General features: G+C 36.8%; 1 protein-coding gene across 4 annotated transcripts in view; it reads left to right on the plus strand.

Moving 5' to 3' along the window:
* Positions 1–1,698: 1,698 nt before the first annotated feature.
* Positions 1,699–16,559, plus strand: part of eya4 (EYA transcriptional coactivator and phosphatase 4) — an 81,912-nt gene continuing 67,051 nt past the window's right edge. For 3 of the 4 annotated variants that reach the window (XR_015848246.1, XM_088324768.1, XM_088324767.1), the window contains exons 1-2: positions 1,699–1,996; positions 9,697–9,761. Coding sequence is in view for 3 of the 4 variants with exons in the window: in XM_088324768.1 (XP_088180894.1) it covers positions 9,729–9,761 (33 nt within the window). In the remaining variant the exon portion in view is untranslated. The remainder of the gene's footprint in view (positions 1,997–9,696; positions 9,762–16,559) is intronic. The other variant, XM_088324769.1, reaches the window with a different exon arrangement.

Raw genomic sequence — 16,559 nt, forward strand, 5'->3', positions numbered from 1 at the left:
ATTGGATCCGAGTGTCCATCCTGGTTCATGACATATAGAGTTTTGTTGAGTTTCAGTTCTGGAAGCTGCAGAATACACTTTGTCATCACATACAATGCTGTAAAAATGAATATTACCAGTGCTCTTAGTAGCTTGTACTGTATAACAACAATTCTGAAAATGTCATCAAAAAGATTTAATGAGTAATGATTTAGCAAAGTGTTATAATGTGTTATTGTCTCATTATTTTGATTTATTCTGATCCACTCTTAGACTTAGATGACGAGTTCACAATTCACAACTGCTAGAGTCATAGGGGGATCACTTCCTGTGTAGCCAGGTTGTACTTGCCCATCCCTCTCCAGGCCATTTTTTGGGTAGGGGTTGTCTCCCCCACATGAAAAATATATTACTGCTTTCCATAGTGGTACTACTTAGATACAGCAGCGTTCATTAAATAGTGACTGTTGTTTTTCGGTGTTAAGCGTCATCCCGCCCTGCGACTGGCTGGCAACTAGTTAAGGGTGTCCCCTGCCCACTGCCCGAAGACAGCTGGGATGGGCTCCAGCACCTCAGCGGCCCTACTGAGGATAAGCAGTGCAGATAATGGATGGAAGTGTCATCCCCCTCTTCAAAGATGAGCTGGATCTAAGGTGTACATTTTTGTAAACTAAACATTTCTAAATGTGAAATTTTACCATCATACCTTAACTAAATTCAACATGAAACTGTCAAAACTAAAATGAAGTTGAGTTGTTAATCAGATAAGTGGTACTCAATAAGTAAAAGCAAGCAGATAGCAAGAAAGCTACATGGCTAGTTAAATTCTGTTTAATTATAAAACATACCACTTAGTAACATTGGAGTAAAATGATATTACTAGACTGTAATGTTTACAATTTGAAAAAATAAATTCTACAATTTGAATTGGGAAATCTAAACACTAGAATTGTCAGGACCAGAACAGATACAGGACCCAAATTGTGTTGCGTTTCTCACAAGTTTTATCGGAGGAAAGTGAAAGGGCTGCGCCCACGATCCGGTGTTCGCTGGACGTGGGAAGCAAGTCGCTCTTGTACTCGGATTGTGCTCCGAACGCAGAAGTGGATCTTCCGTACCAAGCCATGGCGGTGTCAGGGACGGAAAAACGGGTTGGTAGACAGAACTGGGAGAGGAAGGCGTGATCGGGGTCGAAAGCGAGTTGTAAGCCAGAACAGGAGAGTAGACATAGTCGAGGACAAAAAGAGGTCGTAATAGGGAGAATATACGTGGTAAGGAGCAAAACAGGTCGTAGCCGGAGACGGACGGGAGCAAAAACGGGACAGGTGGGAGTCAGGGTCGAAAAAAGGCCTACCCAGTATTCACTGAGGTTCACAGACGGACTGACAACAGGGGATTGACAAGACAGGGTTTAAATAGTGAGAGGGAGCCAATCAGAACCCGCAGCGGTTGACGCCAAATGAGTGGGCACAGGTGAATCGCATCAGTAATCATGACAAGAATTATTGTTTTCCCTGTCCTCTTCCATCTTGTTGAGCCCTGGGCTCAATTTTATTTAATGATATTTTAGTGTGCACTTTAATAAATTGTTTGAATATTAAATGAAAATGTTTGACCTATTTAGAAATGTGAAAATGATGTATCTAAAAAATAACAATAATATCACTCCCATGAGGAGCGTTGTCCACAACGTGCATGCGCAGTAGCGGCTTCCAGCTAGACGCGACTCGTAAATAATGAAGTTGGCGCAAATGGCTCTCCAGCAGCCTGCGGCGCCCCTCTCCCTCTCCTCCAACTTGGACTTGGCCGCTGTCAACTTTTCCAAAAGTCAAGACTTTGTTAGCTTCATGTTGTTTTCAAACTTTGTTTAGGGGTTGGGGGACTCAGCTCCTTTCCAGCGATGTTGTAAACAAGTGAAGTCAGTGACAGCTCGGAAGAAGAACAGCACGTTATTGCGATGTGCTTTACCAGCAAGTAAACCGGACCTGGGGTCAGACTACTTCCTGGCATAGCACAGGTATTACTCAACAATTTTTAATTTTATTTTTAATGTTTTCATTTATCATTTAACAAAAGTGTGACGGATGCCGAAAAAATTGTGTTAACATTTATTCATAATCGAATTTTACAATTTTTTGGAATCTAAGTGAATGGTCAATGTTCCATGTAAGTGGTGTGTTTGGTATGTTGGTGAGAGATATGTCCACTTTTGGCATATTGATTAATAAAACAGCAAATTTGAACAAAAATTAAAACATAAAATTATAATTATATATATATATATATATATATATATATATATATATATATATACATAAAATGAAATGAGTGTTTTCAATTTAATGAATTTCTGGCCTAGAAATCTGGTGGCGTAAATCTTTAATGACTACTGTATCATTTAGAAGTTTTGGGTTTATTTATTTTTTTATTTTTGAAAGAAAACATTCATTTGTCCTTTAAATTCTGAAAAAAAAATCAACAAAACCATTGGCAGTTTTTTTAATACTAGAACATTCTTTACTATTTTTCAATTTATTTGATCAAATCCTCTTAACATAATAGACCTGCAATCTGTCAAATCAACTCCAAATATTTTTGTAAAGCACTTTTCAGATATTGAGTTAACACTTAAGATGCTTTGTTAAATATTCAATCTACAATAGGGAAATAAAATCCCCTCCTTTTCCCCACCTAAAAAACAGAAACACCATATTCAAAGACTCATGAAGTGAAAAATATAAAATAAATATTTAAAAACAAACAAAACAAAAATTACCATCATGGCAATTATCATGTTGAAGTTTTGGCCACATTTAGTTTTTATTGTAAAAAAAAACCCCAAACATTAAATCATTAAAATACTGAAATAATTTGATAAAAATAGCATTGACCGTTTTTTTTATCAATTAAACATTTACATTAATATGTTTTATGTTTCTTTTCCCTAATATTTTGGACGTGAAATCTGTCATATTTATCATGTGGAAGTTTTGGCAATATTTTTTTACTTTGAAAAAAAAAATCATTAAATCATCATTTAAGTATTTAACAATTCAATAAAAAAGCCATTTTTTAAAAAACAACTAATTCTTTATTTTTTTTAATTTATTTCTATTTTTAAAACTTTTTCCGATTTATTTGACATGATAAATATTGCAGATCAAATTCTCTAAATATTTTGGGCGTGCTATTCGTCATATTTTTCATGTTGAAGTTTTGGCGATGTTTATTTTTTTATCTTGAAAGAAACATTAGATCATCATTTAAATACTGAAACAAGTTAATAAAAATATTGGCTGTTTTTAAATAATAAATCATTTTGTTACTGTTTTTCATGTTAATTATAATGAAATAATTAAAGTGCAACTTTTGTATGAAATAAATCTGCTATATTTATCATGTCTAATGATATATTTACTTTTTACTAGTAAATTAAAAAACAATAATCAGATCGCAGCACATATTTACAAAGAAAGGGTGATATAAATCCGTCATTCATATCATGTTGAAGTTTTGGTCATATTTATTTTTTTAGTTTGAAAAAAACATTGAATTGTTATTCAAATAATGAAACAATTTAATAAAAAACATTGTCAGTTTTTTGTTTTAATAATAAATGATTGATAATATTTGTTCACATTCGTTTAATCAAATTATCTGACATTCAATATGTCATATTTAAGTTTTGGGCATATTTATTTTTTATCTTAAAAAAAACATAACGTCAATTTTTGTTTCAAAATATTTGATCCTTTTTGTTATTATTTTTTCCCATTTATTTCATTAAATCCTTTCATTTTTTTGACGTGCATTCTGTAATATTTATCATGTCAAAGAAAGGATATCATATTTACTTTTTGGTCGTCGATTTCAACACAATAACAAGGTTATATCCGATATTTACATAGAAAATGTATCTCTTTTATGTGGTGATATCCCCAATCATATCCAACGCGTGTGTGTGTGTGTGTGTGTGTGTGTTACAAGTGAAATAAAATATGCGGCCTAAGAGGTACAAGCTTCTCCATGTCTTTCCTTACCCCACGTGGCGTTTGTGTTCCTGCCTGGTATGTAGGAAACGGGAGCACCTTGGGTTCTTTGGTCTGCCCTCGACGACAAGACTGCTTGTGCGGGGGCCACCACGTCCTAATCCGCATACTGCAAGTTTCGATTTCACATGTATTCAGAGCAGACATAAATTTAAGGGCTATAGACGCATAACTGGAATGACTTGTGCAGATGTCATTCTTCGGCTCGGGAAATAAATTATCTTATGGCGGGCAATTATAATTCATACTTGCTGTGGCTATTCTGGACGAACGATCTATATGTGTGTGATATAAGAGAAGATTATTGTTGTGAGGCAAAGCAGAATCACATATTTTGACCATTATTAAAGAAATTTGAGCACCCCTACATAAATAGTTTGTATTTAGGGCCTCATCTCAGAGTGGTATTAGTATAATACCCGGTAATTATTAGCATGGTTGCCATTTGATTTGGTAGCAATTATTACAAACACCTCTCAGAAAAAAGAAGGGTATTTCTGTACTATGACATATTGTCAAAAATAATATAATATCTATAAACATTGTGCGTAATCTACTAATGCAAGGGAAGGCCCAAAACAGATTTTAACATATTTCTGCACTGTTTTACGACAGATAGATAGATAGATAGATACAACACAATGGGATTTTTTTTACAGCAGTAGAGTGTGACTAGCATTGAGCAATGAATGGGAATTTTTATTTTTCAGCTTATTGGAATTTGTATTAAGATTTGAACTCACCTTAGTATGATCAGGGAATTTATTTTGATTCACTTGTTTGAAACCAATATTAAATTTAAATCTTGAGATTGATAGATAGATAGATAGATAGATAGATACTTTATTCATCCCCGAAGGGAATGTCAGTATAAAGCAGGGGTGTCAAACTCATTTTAACTCGGGGGCCACACGATAGAACAAACATTCTGTCGGGGGCCGGACTAGTAGATGAAAGAAAAAGAGATAAAGAAATAAGAGAAAGAGGGAGGGAAAATGAGAGAGGGCGGGACAAAGAAAAAGAGAGAGAGGGAGACAGCGTGAGAAACAAAAGAGATAAAAAGAAAAGTCGTGAGAGGGGGGGAAAGAAAGGAAGAGGAAGAAAGAAATCCAAAGAAAAATAGAAAGACAGAGAGAAAAGAGAAAAGAAAGCGCAAAGGGTAGGAAGAGAAAAGAGAGAAAAGGAAAAAAGGAAGTTAAAGCAAAATAAGTTAAAAAGACACAGAAAGAGAAAGAGACAAAGAGCAACAAAGGAAGAGAAAAAGAGAGACACAGAGAGTGAAAGAGACAGAGACGGAGAGTGGGAGAAAAGGGGTGGAAAAGAGAGGGAGAGAGAGCGAGAGAGAGAAATAAATAAATACAAGTACAGAGTCTTTGTGAGAGGAACCTGGCTTTGGCAACATCAAGTTGACATATTTCTACCTGCAGCTTGTTTTTCTCTTGCGCTTCTCTGAGTGTTATTTCATGGGCCGGATTCAATCCCTTAGAGGGCCTCATCTGGCCCGCGGGCCGCCTGTTTCACACCTCTGGTATAAAGAAACAACATAAACTGAGATAATTAAGTATTTAAAACAACTAATTTTTAGATCAATATAAAATGTGTAAACATCCATATGAATAATATATAATAACAAGTAGATTGCTTTGACCAGAGGTGTTCAAAATGTTCTCTCTATGGGCCACGTATGGGAAAAATAAAGGACACAAGGACCATTAAGATTTTCAACTATTATTTACCAAGTACACAAAAAAACAACAACAATTTTACAAAAAAGGAAGCCTTTTATGAAAATAAAAGTTAAAATATTTGTTTCATATACGTAGGTGACCATTTTAAATTCTAGTAGACACTCAAATAAAGACATAAATTGATTTCAAATTTGCAAGGACGTCAGGGAGAGAAGTCTTCAGATAAAGAATTCTTATGGATTTTAAACTTGCAAGAATAACAGAGGAGCGAGCCCAAACTTCAGGTAAGAAATTCCAACCAGTTGTTACCTGAGCCCTTTCTTTTTATTACATATCATGGGATACTAAGGCAGATCTGCTCTAAACGGTGGGGAAATCAAAGAAATAGTAACATGATTGGCCGATAGCGACGATGATGAAATTGTCAAAACAACGAACAAAAGTGCGCTATAGTCAAAATAAAGAACTGGCATCCTATAAAGCCTTCTTTGCAGGTGTCCAATATTAAAAACATAAAAAAACGAATCAGTCGGGCTGCTAACAATGGTTGGAAACACTTGGTTAAGCCTATATGTAGGCACTCTCTTTTTTTCTTAATACATAATTGTATTGGATTAAGACTTGGTACCTGCAAAAATTGTATCTCAATTATTTTCTGGAGCTCAAAAATGTTTATATTCCTTTTGTGCAAATCAAATTCATTAAATGGTTCAAAATGATTTGCAATTTTAAGGTGCAGTCATATCCAAGCGGGCCGCTTCACCGCAAGCCCAGCCTGCGGTTTGTTGGACATATATGATCACATTGTAGGCCACCTTCTAATCCTTCATACCCTCATCCCCCTCCCAGAAATCTCTCCAACACGCCAATCAGCATACCTTACAGTGAGAAATAGAATTCTCTCTTGTGGGACAGTGGAGGAAATGGCAAGCATCATTGATTGTGCATGCAGTGTCAGGTGACCTCTAATCCCCGTTGGGCCAGAGGATAGCAGGAATGAAACTAATGCAAGCCTTGTTAGAACTTTTGATAGAGGGGGGTTGTTAATTGTTTAAGAAATGTCCTGATGGGAGATGGACTAGAAAGTCCGAAACGGTGAAGGTGCATTGTTGAGGTTATTGGTGGTGGCCGTGTGCAAATCAATTCACTAAAGAGCTGCATTATTGTCTTGGGTTTCCAACAAGGGACAGCTATGAAAAATTCAAAGGATGTCACGACTTTGACTCTTATCAAATGGGAAAATGTCAGTCTTATCACATTTATGGAGTGAAATTAGTCATAGTGCCCTAGGCTAGTTGAAGTATTCTTTATTTAACATTATGCAGTTTAGTGCAATATTCAAATTTAAAAAAAAAAATTTGGCACAGTGCAAGACATAAGTCTATGAATAAACCTCCATCCATTTTTTTAATTAACCGTTTATTATTATTACACACTGTTAATTATTATTTTGACAACTACATATTGTTCAGGGTATCCAACCTTTTTCACGCTGAGAGCTACTTTTTGTGACTAATTAGTCCAAATAGCCCCCAGTTTGATATTAATTTCTAAGATAAGAACTTATCATGGTATTAGTGGGGTTTTACTGTTATTACCAGGCCAATTATTGGAAGTATGGTTAAATAGACTCAGTCAGCCACTAAAAAAATCTTTTTACTAGAAAATCACAATGACCTAGCACCGATGAGCTATTTTCAGAACTTAGCTGTCCTCAGGGGTCACCCTGGTGCTCACGGGCATGACCTTGGAGACCCCTTGTTTACATCATTGTCGCTATTGGCCAATCATGTTGCTGTTCTTTGATTTCAACACCATTTATGGCGGACCTGCTTTTTGTAACTTAGAGGATTCAATAAAAAGAATGAACTCAGGACATTCAAAATAGATTTGGAATTTTTCATCATTAGGATTTTTGTACAGTTCTTTCCTGTTTTCCTTGCAAGTTCAAAATGTATCAATGTCTTCCCTCCTTAAATTGAGTGTCTACTAAACTATAAACTTATCAGCTTTTCAATGGTGCTTTGCATTAGCAAAACTAGCGGGCTAAAAGAAAAACTCATGTTTGTTTACTGATGCATCCACAGTACTATTGAGGGAGCAAATATTTAAAATGTTACTGGCCTTAGCAGTGACATTTCATGGTTTCGGCTGGTTTTGATTTAAGATACCAAAATATAGATAACAGAACATTTTCACCCTTTCTGTTTCCTACTGTCACAGAATCACGTCACAAAGCCATCGGCCGTTCAGTGTTCTTGTCCTTTAGCGTGTCTGTCGGGCCAAACGTGCAGATCATTTACTCGTCTCCCTTTTCATTGTTGATATTTACTCGTGCAATTATCTCTGCGCTTGGTCCTCGCCTGAAGACGATACGCCGGCCGGCCGGACAACCGCCTCCCGTCCGTCTCTTGTTGCTCACACATAAACACAACGGTGGAACCCCAGTCTGACACATCAACACACACTCGGAAGAAAGGTGTTTTGGCGGGTTTTGAGCATATTATGTTGAGTGTCTTTTTTGTTAAAATCCATAAAGTTTTAAGCATCAGGAAAAATGTACCTTTGAAACAGGGGCAGGAATCAACGGAATTCATTAGATAAATTAGTATTTTAAAAATACATTTTCGAGATATTGCATTAAAGTTTTAGATAGGTACTATCTACTTAAATCTGGCATTGAAGCACATTTTGCACAAGCTTACGGTAAGTATTTATTACACATACTAATGAATTTTAAGTCAACTGCAAAGGTGGGGTGCGGCATTTGAAAACTAAAGGCAGCAATCATAACATCTAAGCCGGGAGATGGCGGCAGAGAAGCACATGATTTGCATGGATATCTCAGACTCACTTGATACACTCTTTTTTTTCATCTATTTGGGGGTTTTACAGTCCTTTGAGATTTCTTGTGATTAAGGGCTGTATAAATAAAAATGACTTGACTTGACTTTGTTCCGCCCCAAACAAGACTGATATAAATAAGATAAAAGCATGTAGGCGCAATGAAAAATAGAGAAACTTTTTAAAGACACCTCAAACAACACAGCCCACCTTTCAATGTGATTTAAAGTCAATTGTTGTTGTCTGGACAATTTGTATACGGTTTTATCTTTTTTTAATCAATCAAACGTCCTTTAAAAAATGTTCATCAGGTTAGGTTAATTGTTATAAGTTTTAATTAAAATAAATGGTAAGTGTCCAGATTTAAATATATCTAGACTTCTAATTTTTTTGGTCCTCTTTTTACTTTGAAACACTCTTTAAAGATATTCCTGTGCACCTGTTTTTGTTTTTTTCTCGATCATAAGTGTTCAGTTCTCTAAAGAAGAGGTCAATCGTGCATGCTTCAAGTCGCTTGTCATACTTTTTGATTTTTCTCTCTGAAACTGCCAGATAAAAGAAAATTAACATCATATATTACAAAACCTGTTCAAAAACGTAATTTAGTGGAACAAAACTTTGCTAGCTTGTGTGTAATATTTGACCACTAGATGTCGCTGTAGAGTGTCTCACCTAAAAAGGGTGCTACAAACCACAAGGAAAAACAAACTACAGTAACTTAGTGACCCAACCGCATCACTTCTTTTTTCATTTCAGAAGGTTTTTGGGGGACAATCATGCCCACTCCATCTAGGTGAGCCTGATTTTATGTAAATTATTTTTCAAAAGGTCTGTTTATGTAATAGTTCATGTTAGTTTGCGTATTATTATTTTCATTCTTTTTTTAATGAATCAAGCTTTCTTTACTACTAGGAGATGCTAAATAATACACAATGTCCATTAATTTCTGTGCCTATTCACGTGGCTTTACATAATCAGAATACTGGCAATAGTACCTTTCCAATCAGATTATTGCCTGCACGGAAACATAACCACTGTTTTTATCAGGCGGATACTGATCATGTTACCCGAATAGTACATGAATGACATACTGTGATTTAAAGAAGTACTTCATGTTCTTACGCTTTTCTTTGTAGTTAAAACGTGCGAAGTTCAAAGTCTGCAAGCCATGGAGGACTCACAGGATCTCAACGAGCCAATGGTAAGATATTGCATCTTTACTCTGTCCGTGTGTAGTGTAGTGAGAACTTCATGTAAAAAAAGGTATAACGTATGTTCACGCCCATAAGCCGCACTGTGTGAAAGGGTGCAGTTGGTTCTATTTCAGAATTTAACACTACTGGAGGCGCACCCGCCTGATAAGATGCGGGTGCCCTTAACTTGTTTCCCCTCTCTCATACAAGGTCAAAATGTTTTACTGTTCTATTACATTTCCCTCCCAAAAGTATGTTTGAAAACGCTTTAGTAAGGTTTGCGCTGCGAGGGGGGACATTTTCTTATTTCAACATAACTGAATTTTGCTAAACTTAAAACAATACTTAGTGGTGCAACAAAAAGTGTAATAATAACATATTAAATTAAATGAAATTACAATTACTTCAGCTAACAGCTCCTGTACTCACTACAATTTTTTGGGAACAAATCATTGAAATGTATGTTTTGAAGTTCTGTAAATTCCGTACCACAGAGCGCACTTGTTTGAAAGCCGCATGCTCAAATTTAAGAACGAAAATCAATTTTGTCTTTATACTCGCTTCACCAAATTTAAAGCAGAAAGCTTCAACAGCCATAAAGATGAACTAATTCAAGTCACAACTAACAACAAACCCTATCTGAGTGGGAATTCAGCGTTGACGCTGGAGAATGCCATCAGTGCTGTGCACCCGCACCTGACGCTGTTTTCAGTTGTGTTGGTTTTCAGTTGAGTTCTGAGTCGTTAACGTCGCGTAAGAGATTACAAAGACGAACACATATAAAGAAAACGCAAATGAAGGCTGCATTGCGTAAAATGTGAGCTCTATATTTCTAGATGACAGCGCCAGGGCAACCGCACTGTGGAGAACAGTGCCAGATTGTAACACAATTGGAAGTTGTCATTGGTGGTTTCGTCGGTAATGGACCAAATTACATTCGTTTGTTATCGTTCCTCAAAGATTAAAGAAACCTGACATTGACACTGATTTTATGGAAAGAGAACAGAAATGTTTTTGATAAATATCTCCCACTGCAGTTCAATTCCGTTGTAGAAATTGAGGACTTGATTTAATAGTGAAAAAGTTAAAATATTGTGAGTATAGTGTAAGTATTCAATGAAGTACTGTCAAAAAATTATATTTCGCTCCGTAATTGTATTACAGAAATCCCTCAGTTTTTGCAGTTAATGCGGACCAGAATAATCTGTGAAAGGTTAAAATCTGCAAAGTAGCATTGCATCTTAATAAAAGCCCCCAAAGGTAAACCTGGTAACAATCCCACGAAGCAGCCGCTGGTGATCATAAATTTGTTGCGCTATCCTGACTTTCTTGAGTCCAATTCAATTGATGAATTTCTAAAAGCTAGCGGTCGCTCTGCTTCCCAGATTGTTTATGGCGGCAGCGCCCGCCCACACCAGCCTACCACAGTCGCGAACACAGTCAGTCACACCCACGCAAAAGAGGGCCCTCCCTAATGTGTTCTCGTGGCGTGCTGTCTAACAGAGGACAATGCACCATACAAGGATAAAAATGACAATAAGGACAAAATAAATTCAATTAAAATCTGCAAAGGAGTAACCCAGCATTAACCGAAGCATGAAGTAGCGAGGGGTCGCTGTATTTAATTACTGTTAGACCTGTTTTTCTCCTGTCAATGTATTATATGAATACTGTTGGCAAAATTATAAAGGGCATCATAAATGTTTCCAGACACCACCTCGGTGTGCATAAATTGTGGAAAAGAGCAGCTCGCCGTTTTCCTCTGTGCTGCCACAAAAAATTAATAAAACACACCGTATTTTAAGCCACAGTGTTTACGATGTAGCAAAAAAGTAGTCTGGAATTTACAGTATTATCCGAAAAATGATTTTGAACCCTGTATATTGTCCCAAAATCTGTGCGTGACACAGGTACATTGTTCCCATTTTGCTTATTTAAAGATTGACCACATATTGTTGGGAAAATGATTTTGGCTGCGAACAAGGTGCGCTCGCGTTTCAAAGTCGTTACTCAGCTACCAGAACAGGTGAAATTTCATCTCCTTCACCAAGCCTTCGGACTCAAACCCGGACACGCCCCCCCCTTGCTCTGACCTGCCAGCCAGCACTGTAATAATAGCGCAAAGTGGGCCACAACGCATGAACTATGTTGTTTTTCCTCCGCTTTTTATGTTACCCCGCGAGACACCAGCAGTGTGGATTACAGGCAGACCCCGGTGGACCGCTGTCACTCAAACTTACAGTCAACAAAGAAAGGGGCAGAGGGAAGAAAAGAAAAAGAATCAGCTCTTGTCTTGCGCTGTGGCTTTATTAAATATTAACGCCTTTATATTCCTCAGTTACTTCACCTGCTTTAAATAGGCTGTGACATCACTTTTAATGCGAATTTGAGCTTAACATTGGCCACATTGATTCATTGCTGGAAATGAGATATTGAAACGGGCACACAGATTTCAATTGTTTGTCCAAATGTGTGTTTTTAGGATGACCGAGGGAAAATATTGAGACTTTGAGAACTTGTAGAAAATAATATATGTCATTCAGTTTGGAATATTTACAACCAAATGACTGATTTATGACTTGATATTTAGCTCCTAAGGGTGGAAAATAAATCAAAATAGATTAATTCACAATTTAAAAATTGACAATTTAAAAATTTACTTAAAGGTACACATTTTAGAACTGTATTTGAAATTCTGAGAGCTGGTTCTGGTTAATAAACACTAGTTACTAACTAGTAAATTTCAGCAAGTTTGTTACATCTTGCATAAGTTTTGGTTAAAACTGAATAAAAACCAGTAAACCTTCGCAAAATCGATAAAACTGTCTTCTAAAAAATATGTGGTGGGTGATTAATTTTTAAAAATAGTTAAATAAGAACCGTACCTGTCAAAATTAATTCCTTTCAATAAAAACCAAGAAACGAGTGCAAGTGATCTCAGTTTTCCTTCCGTCCTGCCTGACAGTACCGACTTACTGATAATTATTAGCTCGCCAGTTTGGTAGGTATGAAATAAAGGTGCATATAAGTATGTGGTGAATAGTAGTTAAAATGTAATAATTTTCCAATTAAGATCTTCGAATGTATTTTAAATACGGCAGAATAAAAATGTACTGAAGGAGGACAAACAGTTTTTTTCCTCTTTGTGTTTGAATTAACATCCTGTTTGCAAAACGAGAAGGGTAAAAACCAGCGCTGGTGTTAAGCAGTTCCGTTAAAGGGACAGTGTGTGATATTTAGTGCCACCTAGTAGTACAAAAAATGTTCTATCTATAAAAAAAAACAAAACATTGATTTGAATACTAGGCAAAAATACATTAACTATTACCAATGTTAACGCTTATCAAAAATCATAGGTCGAGAAATTTGTATTTCTTTCACATATTGGAGTCCATACCTTAGGTTGGGGCCATGTTTGTTTGCTGTGGAACTGTTTTTTTTTTGTATTAGACAACACTGTCATCTACTGATCAAATATTACACACTGGGCCATTAAGGTTTTTCACTACGGTAAAAAACATTTTAGTAAAAATAATAAAAAACAACATTCTGGGATAACGTGTACAAAACAAGTGTGTAATGGTTTTACAAGTGCACTTTTAAAATGTCCGACAATCATCTATATAAAAAAATTGTCGAACACAGAAGTTAGTGGAAAATTCCTGAGGCACCAGCTTCACACCCATCCTTTATCCAGACCTAATCCTGCACGTGGTTTTTCTAGACTCAATGCCTCCCTTCCACTATATCAGAACACCACTTAGAACAATGCAAATACTGTATAGCCAAGATAAACTGATACATCATGTCAACAAGTGAATACAAAAAGAAGTAAATAAGTAAATGACTACATTCGAAAATGGGCATAATCATAAGGTGAATTAAATGTAACAAAGTTACAAACTTTTTTTTTCTTTTTTTCCTCTTTAAAGTCCTTATTATATGTTTACCCTGGAGTTCCATGACCAATCCCGATGCATACAATGTTTCACAACAATGATATCAATAACAATGAAGACAATTCAATTCAATATTCTTGTGATCATTCAGAAGAATGGAGGATATAACTCGAAAACTCATACAATCATGATTATATATGGAGTGACACAGTTCAATATTAAAACAATACCGATATGTTTTTCTGTTCTGGACGCTCTGGTGCATTTTAAATGTTAAAATCCACAACAAATTTTATGTAACCACAGAGATGTAAACAGGCAGGTGAGAGTTGTATGGAGGTCGCCTCCGGGCAGGGCGGCCTCGAAAAATACCCTTAGAAAATACTTCTCATTGTGGAAAGTTACCCAAGGCCAGAGGAAGCGTTCCTTAAATGAACAATGTATACGTATTGTATTACAAGATCAGCTTTCAGTAAACATGTTACAGCGATGACATTTCAGCAGTTAACGAGGGAAATTTGGCCTTGACTTTTGTTAGTTTTCTTGTTTTTTTGTGTTAGACATATTTCAGGAAATTCCCTTAATGGGATCATGGAGTAAACGACTACTGCTCATTTTCCTTTTTTGAAGTTCGACATTCATAGTGAAAGTAGCCAATTGGGTCATTGAAAAAGGCGTGTGTCAGGTGACCAAGAAAACAGAGCTTGCGCACAAAGTTTCTGGGAGTTGTCTGTTGATATTCGATAGCCCTGGACTTCCATGGCCAAACCCTTCCCTCTATGCCCCCTGCTACCTTTTAAAGTCCCTCCACTTCCTCCCTGCACCCTCTGTTTCCCAGCACGTCATCTGGGTTCCAGTTCCGAGGGTCAACCTTCCATCTGGGGTCCCTCGGGGGTAGCCTAGAGGGAGCCTGGGTCACGGCCAAAAGTGGTTGCTAATGCTACTTTTAGCCTGTTTAACTGTCCCACTCCACCTGTTGTCACGTACTTGTTTAGCTGTGGCGATATGGTGTTAACAATTCCCCCCCCCCGCTGTGTGACGATAATGACGTCTTCGTGTCAACTATGAGTTTGATTTAGCATTGACGCGTGCTAAAAGTCTACTCACTTATGCTCACTGTATAAGTGTTGACTAAAAGGGCTTTCATTTTGTGTTAATTTGTGTCCGGAAATGTTACAAGAGTTCTGGTAGGCACCTGAATGACAGGATATCAAAAACTAAAAATTGATCATTTTCTTCTCCTTCACTGAACACATAGTTCCTTACGTGATAGCTATTATTGAATTTATAAGTGTGTCAAAATGTGGTGACATAGTCCATTGGTTCTCAAATAAGGTTACGTGTACCCCTTGGGGTACACAAAAGAGGCGCAATGAGTTGTCTGAGGTTTTAAAATAAATCCAAAAAGAATCATTCATATTGCAATCATGTAAACGCAATTCCTAAATGATTTCATTATTTTAGGAAGATTGTACATCAAATTAAAAATTGAAAAAATATGACCCACACCATATATTTTAAGACAAAATTCATCGAAACCGCCAAACCCACTCTCAAGACAAAGGGTAATTATTCAGCGCATTTTATTTAACTATGTGTCATTTGATGATTTGATCAAATATATGAAATAAGAATACTGCCATATCCTGTGTCCAATATCAATATGAATATACCACTTAAAATTGTTGCCCCATCCTCAGTTACTTAAGAGTGTTGAGGCTCATTTTGTCCCTAATAATGGTTTCAAAACAAGGTGCAAGCAAAGTTATTTTATCACAAAATACTGCAAACGATAAGGATACCGGAGTATTTACCTATGGCGCAAACTGCACTGAGCAAGAAAGAGAAGGGAGTGCACTGCGTGCAGAGATCAGCCCTACTTCACCACTTACCCAATCAAATAACTAAGTGGTTTACTGGCCTTTTTTAAAGTTTATAATTTAATCAGTCAATCATCATAAAATATTTCAACAGTAAACATACATAGTTTAATGAGCTTCCATTTAAAGGGTTTTTCAGTGACCTACCCCCAAAACGGGGTATGTTGGTGTGATTCTCTGACTGTACACTATAGTTGAGAATGTACCCAATATATACAAGACTGAACCATTGATCAAGTTAGTGTTGCTTTGGCTTTGCATGGACCTAAATCGGGATGAATTTGTGTGACTCTGGAACATCAGAGAAATGTGCAATTGGTAAATTTTATCTCTGAGCCATATGTACTCATGAAAAGAGCCATATATGGTTCGCAAGCCATAGGTTCCTGACTGCTTTAGCATTTTTACCCCAAAATCGTACATCGTGATGGAATAGGACTTTGTTGACTCAGGGAAACATTCACACAGGCTATGCTGTAAGAATCCATTGACTGAATTTTGAGCCTTGGAGAACATCAACAGATTCTATCTGCAGGTGGTCTTTATTTTATGATTGCATTCCATTACTAATGCCGCCATCTGACTTGCATTTGTGCTTAGGTCTTTCATGAACATTTGCCAATAGCATAGTGATATAAGCTGATTACTTATTCTACTAGATTTTAAACTTTTAAGGTTTCCAAAGGACCAGAAAAATCATCATGATAGAGGCGAGTGGGAAAATGTTATTCTAAGTGTAGCAGTATTCCTGTGTCGTTGAGGGAGAGGCGTGCAGTACAGCAGCTGACCCACTTAGTTTGCAATTGAGCGACTGCAGTGACCAAGTTAGAAAAGGCAAAGGGGGGTCAGGTTGCACCCCTCTTTCACCCTGGCAGCCCTATACAGTCACACTCGCATAAACATACATGTGGGGGGGACAAGTAACGCGAAAGCAGAATCCCACCGGCATCAGCACCATTTTTTATTAATCTGCCCAACTACAAGGCAGGTGCTTGATGGGGGAACCAGACCATCACAGCCAGTGTTG

This window comes from Urocampus carinirostris, chromosome 20 (assembly GCF_059441175.1).
Source record: "Urocampus carinirostris isolate Australia breed hairy pipefish chromosome 20, RoL_Ucar_1.0, whole genome shotgun sequence".
NCBI lineage: Eukaryota > Metazoa > Chordata > Actinopteri > Syngnathiformes > Syngnathidae > Urocampus > Urocampus carinirostris.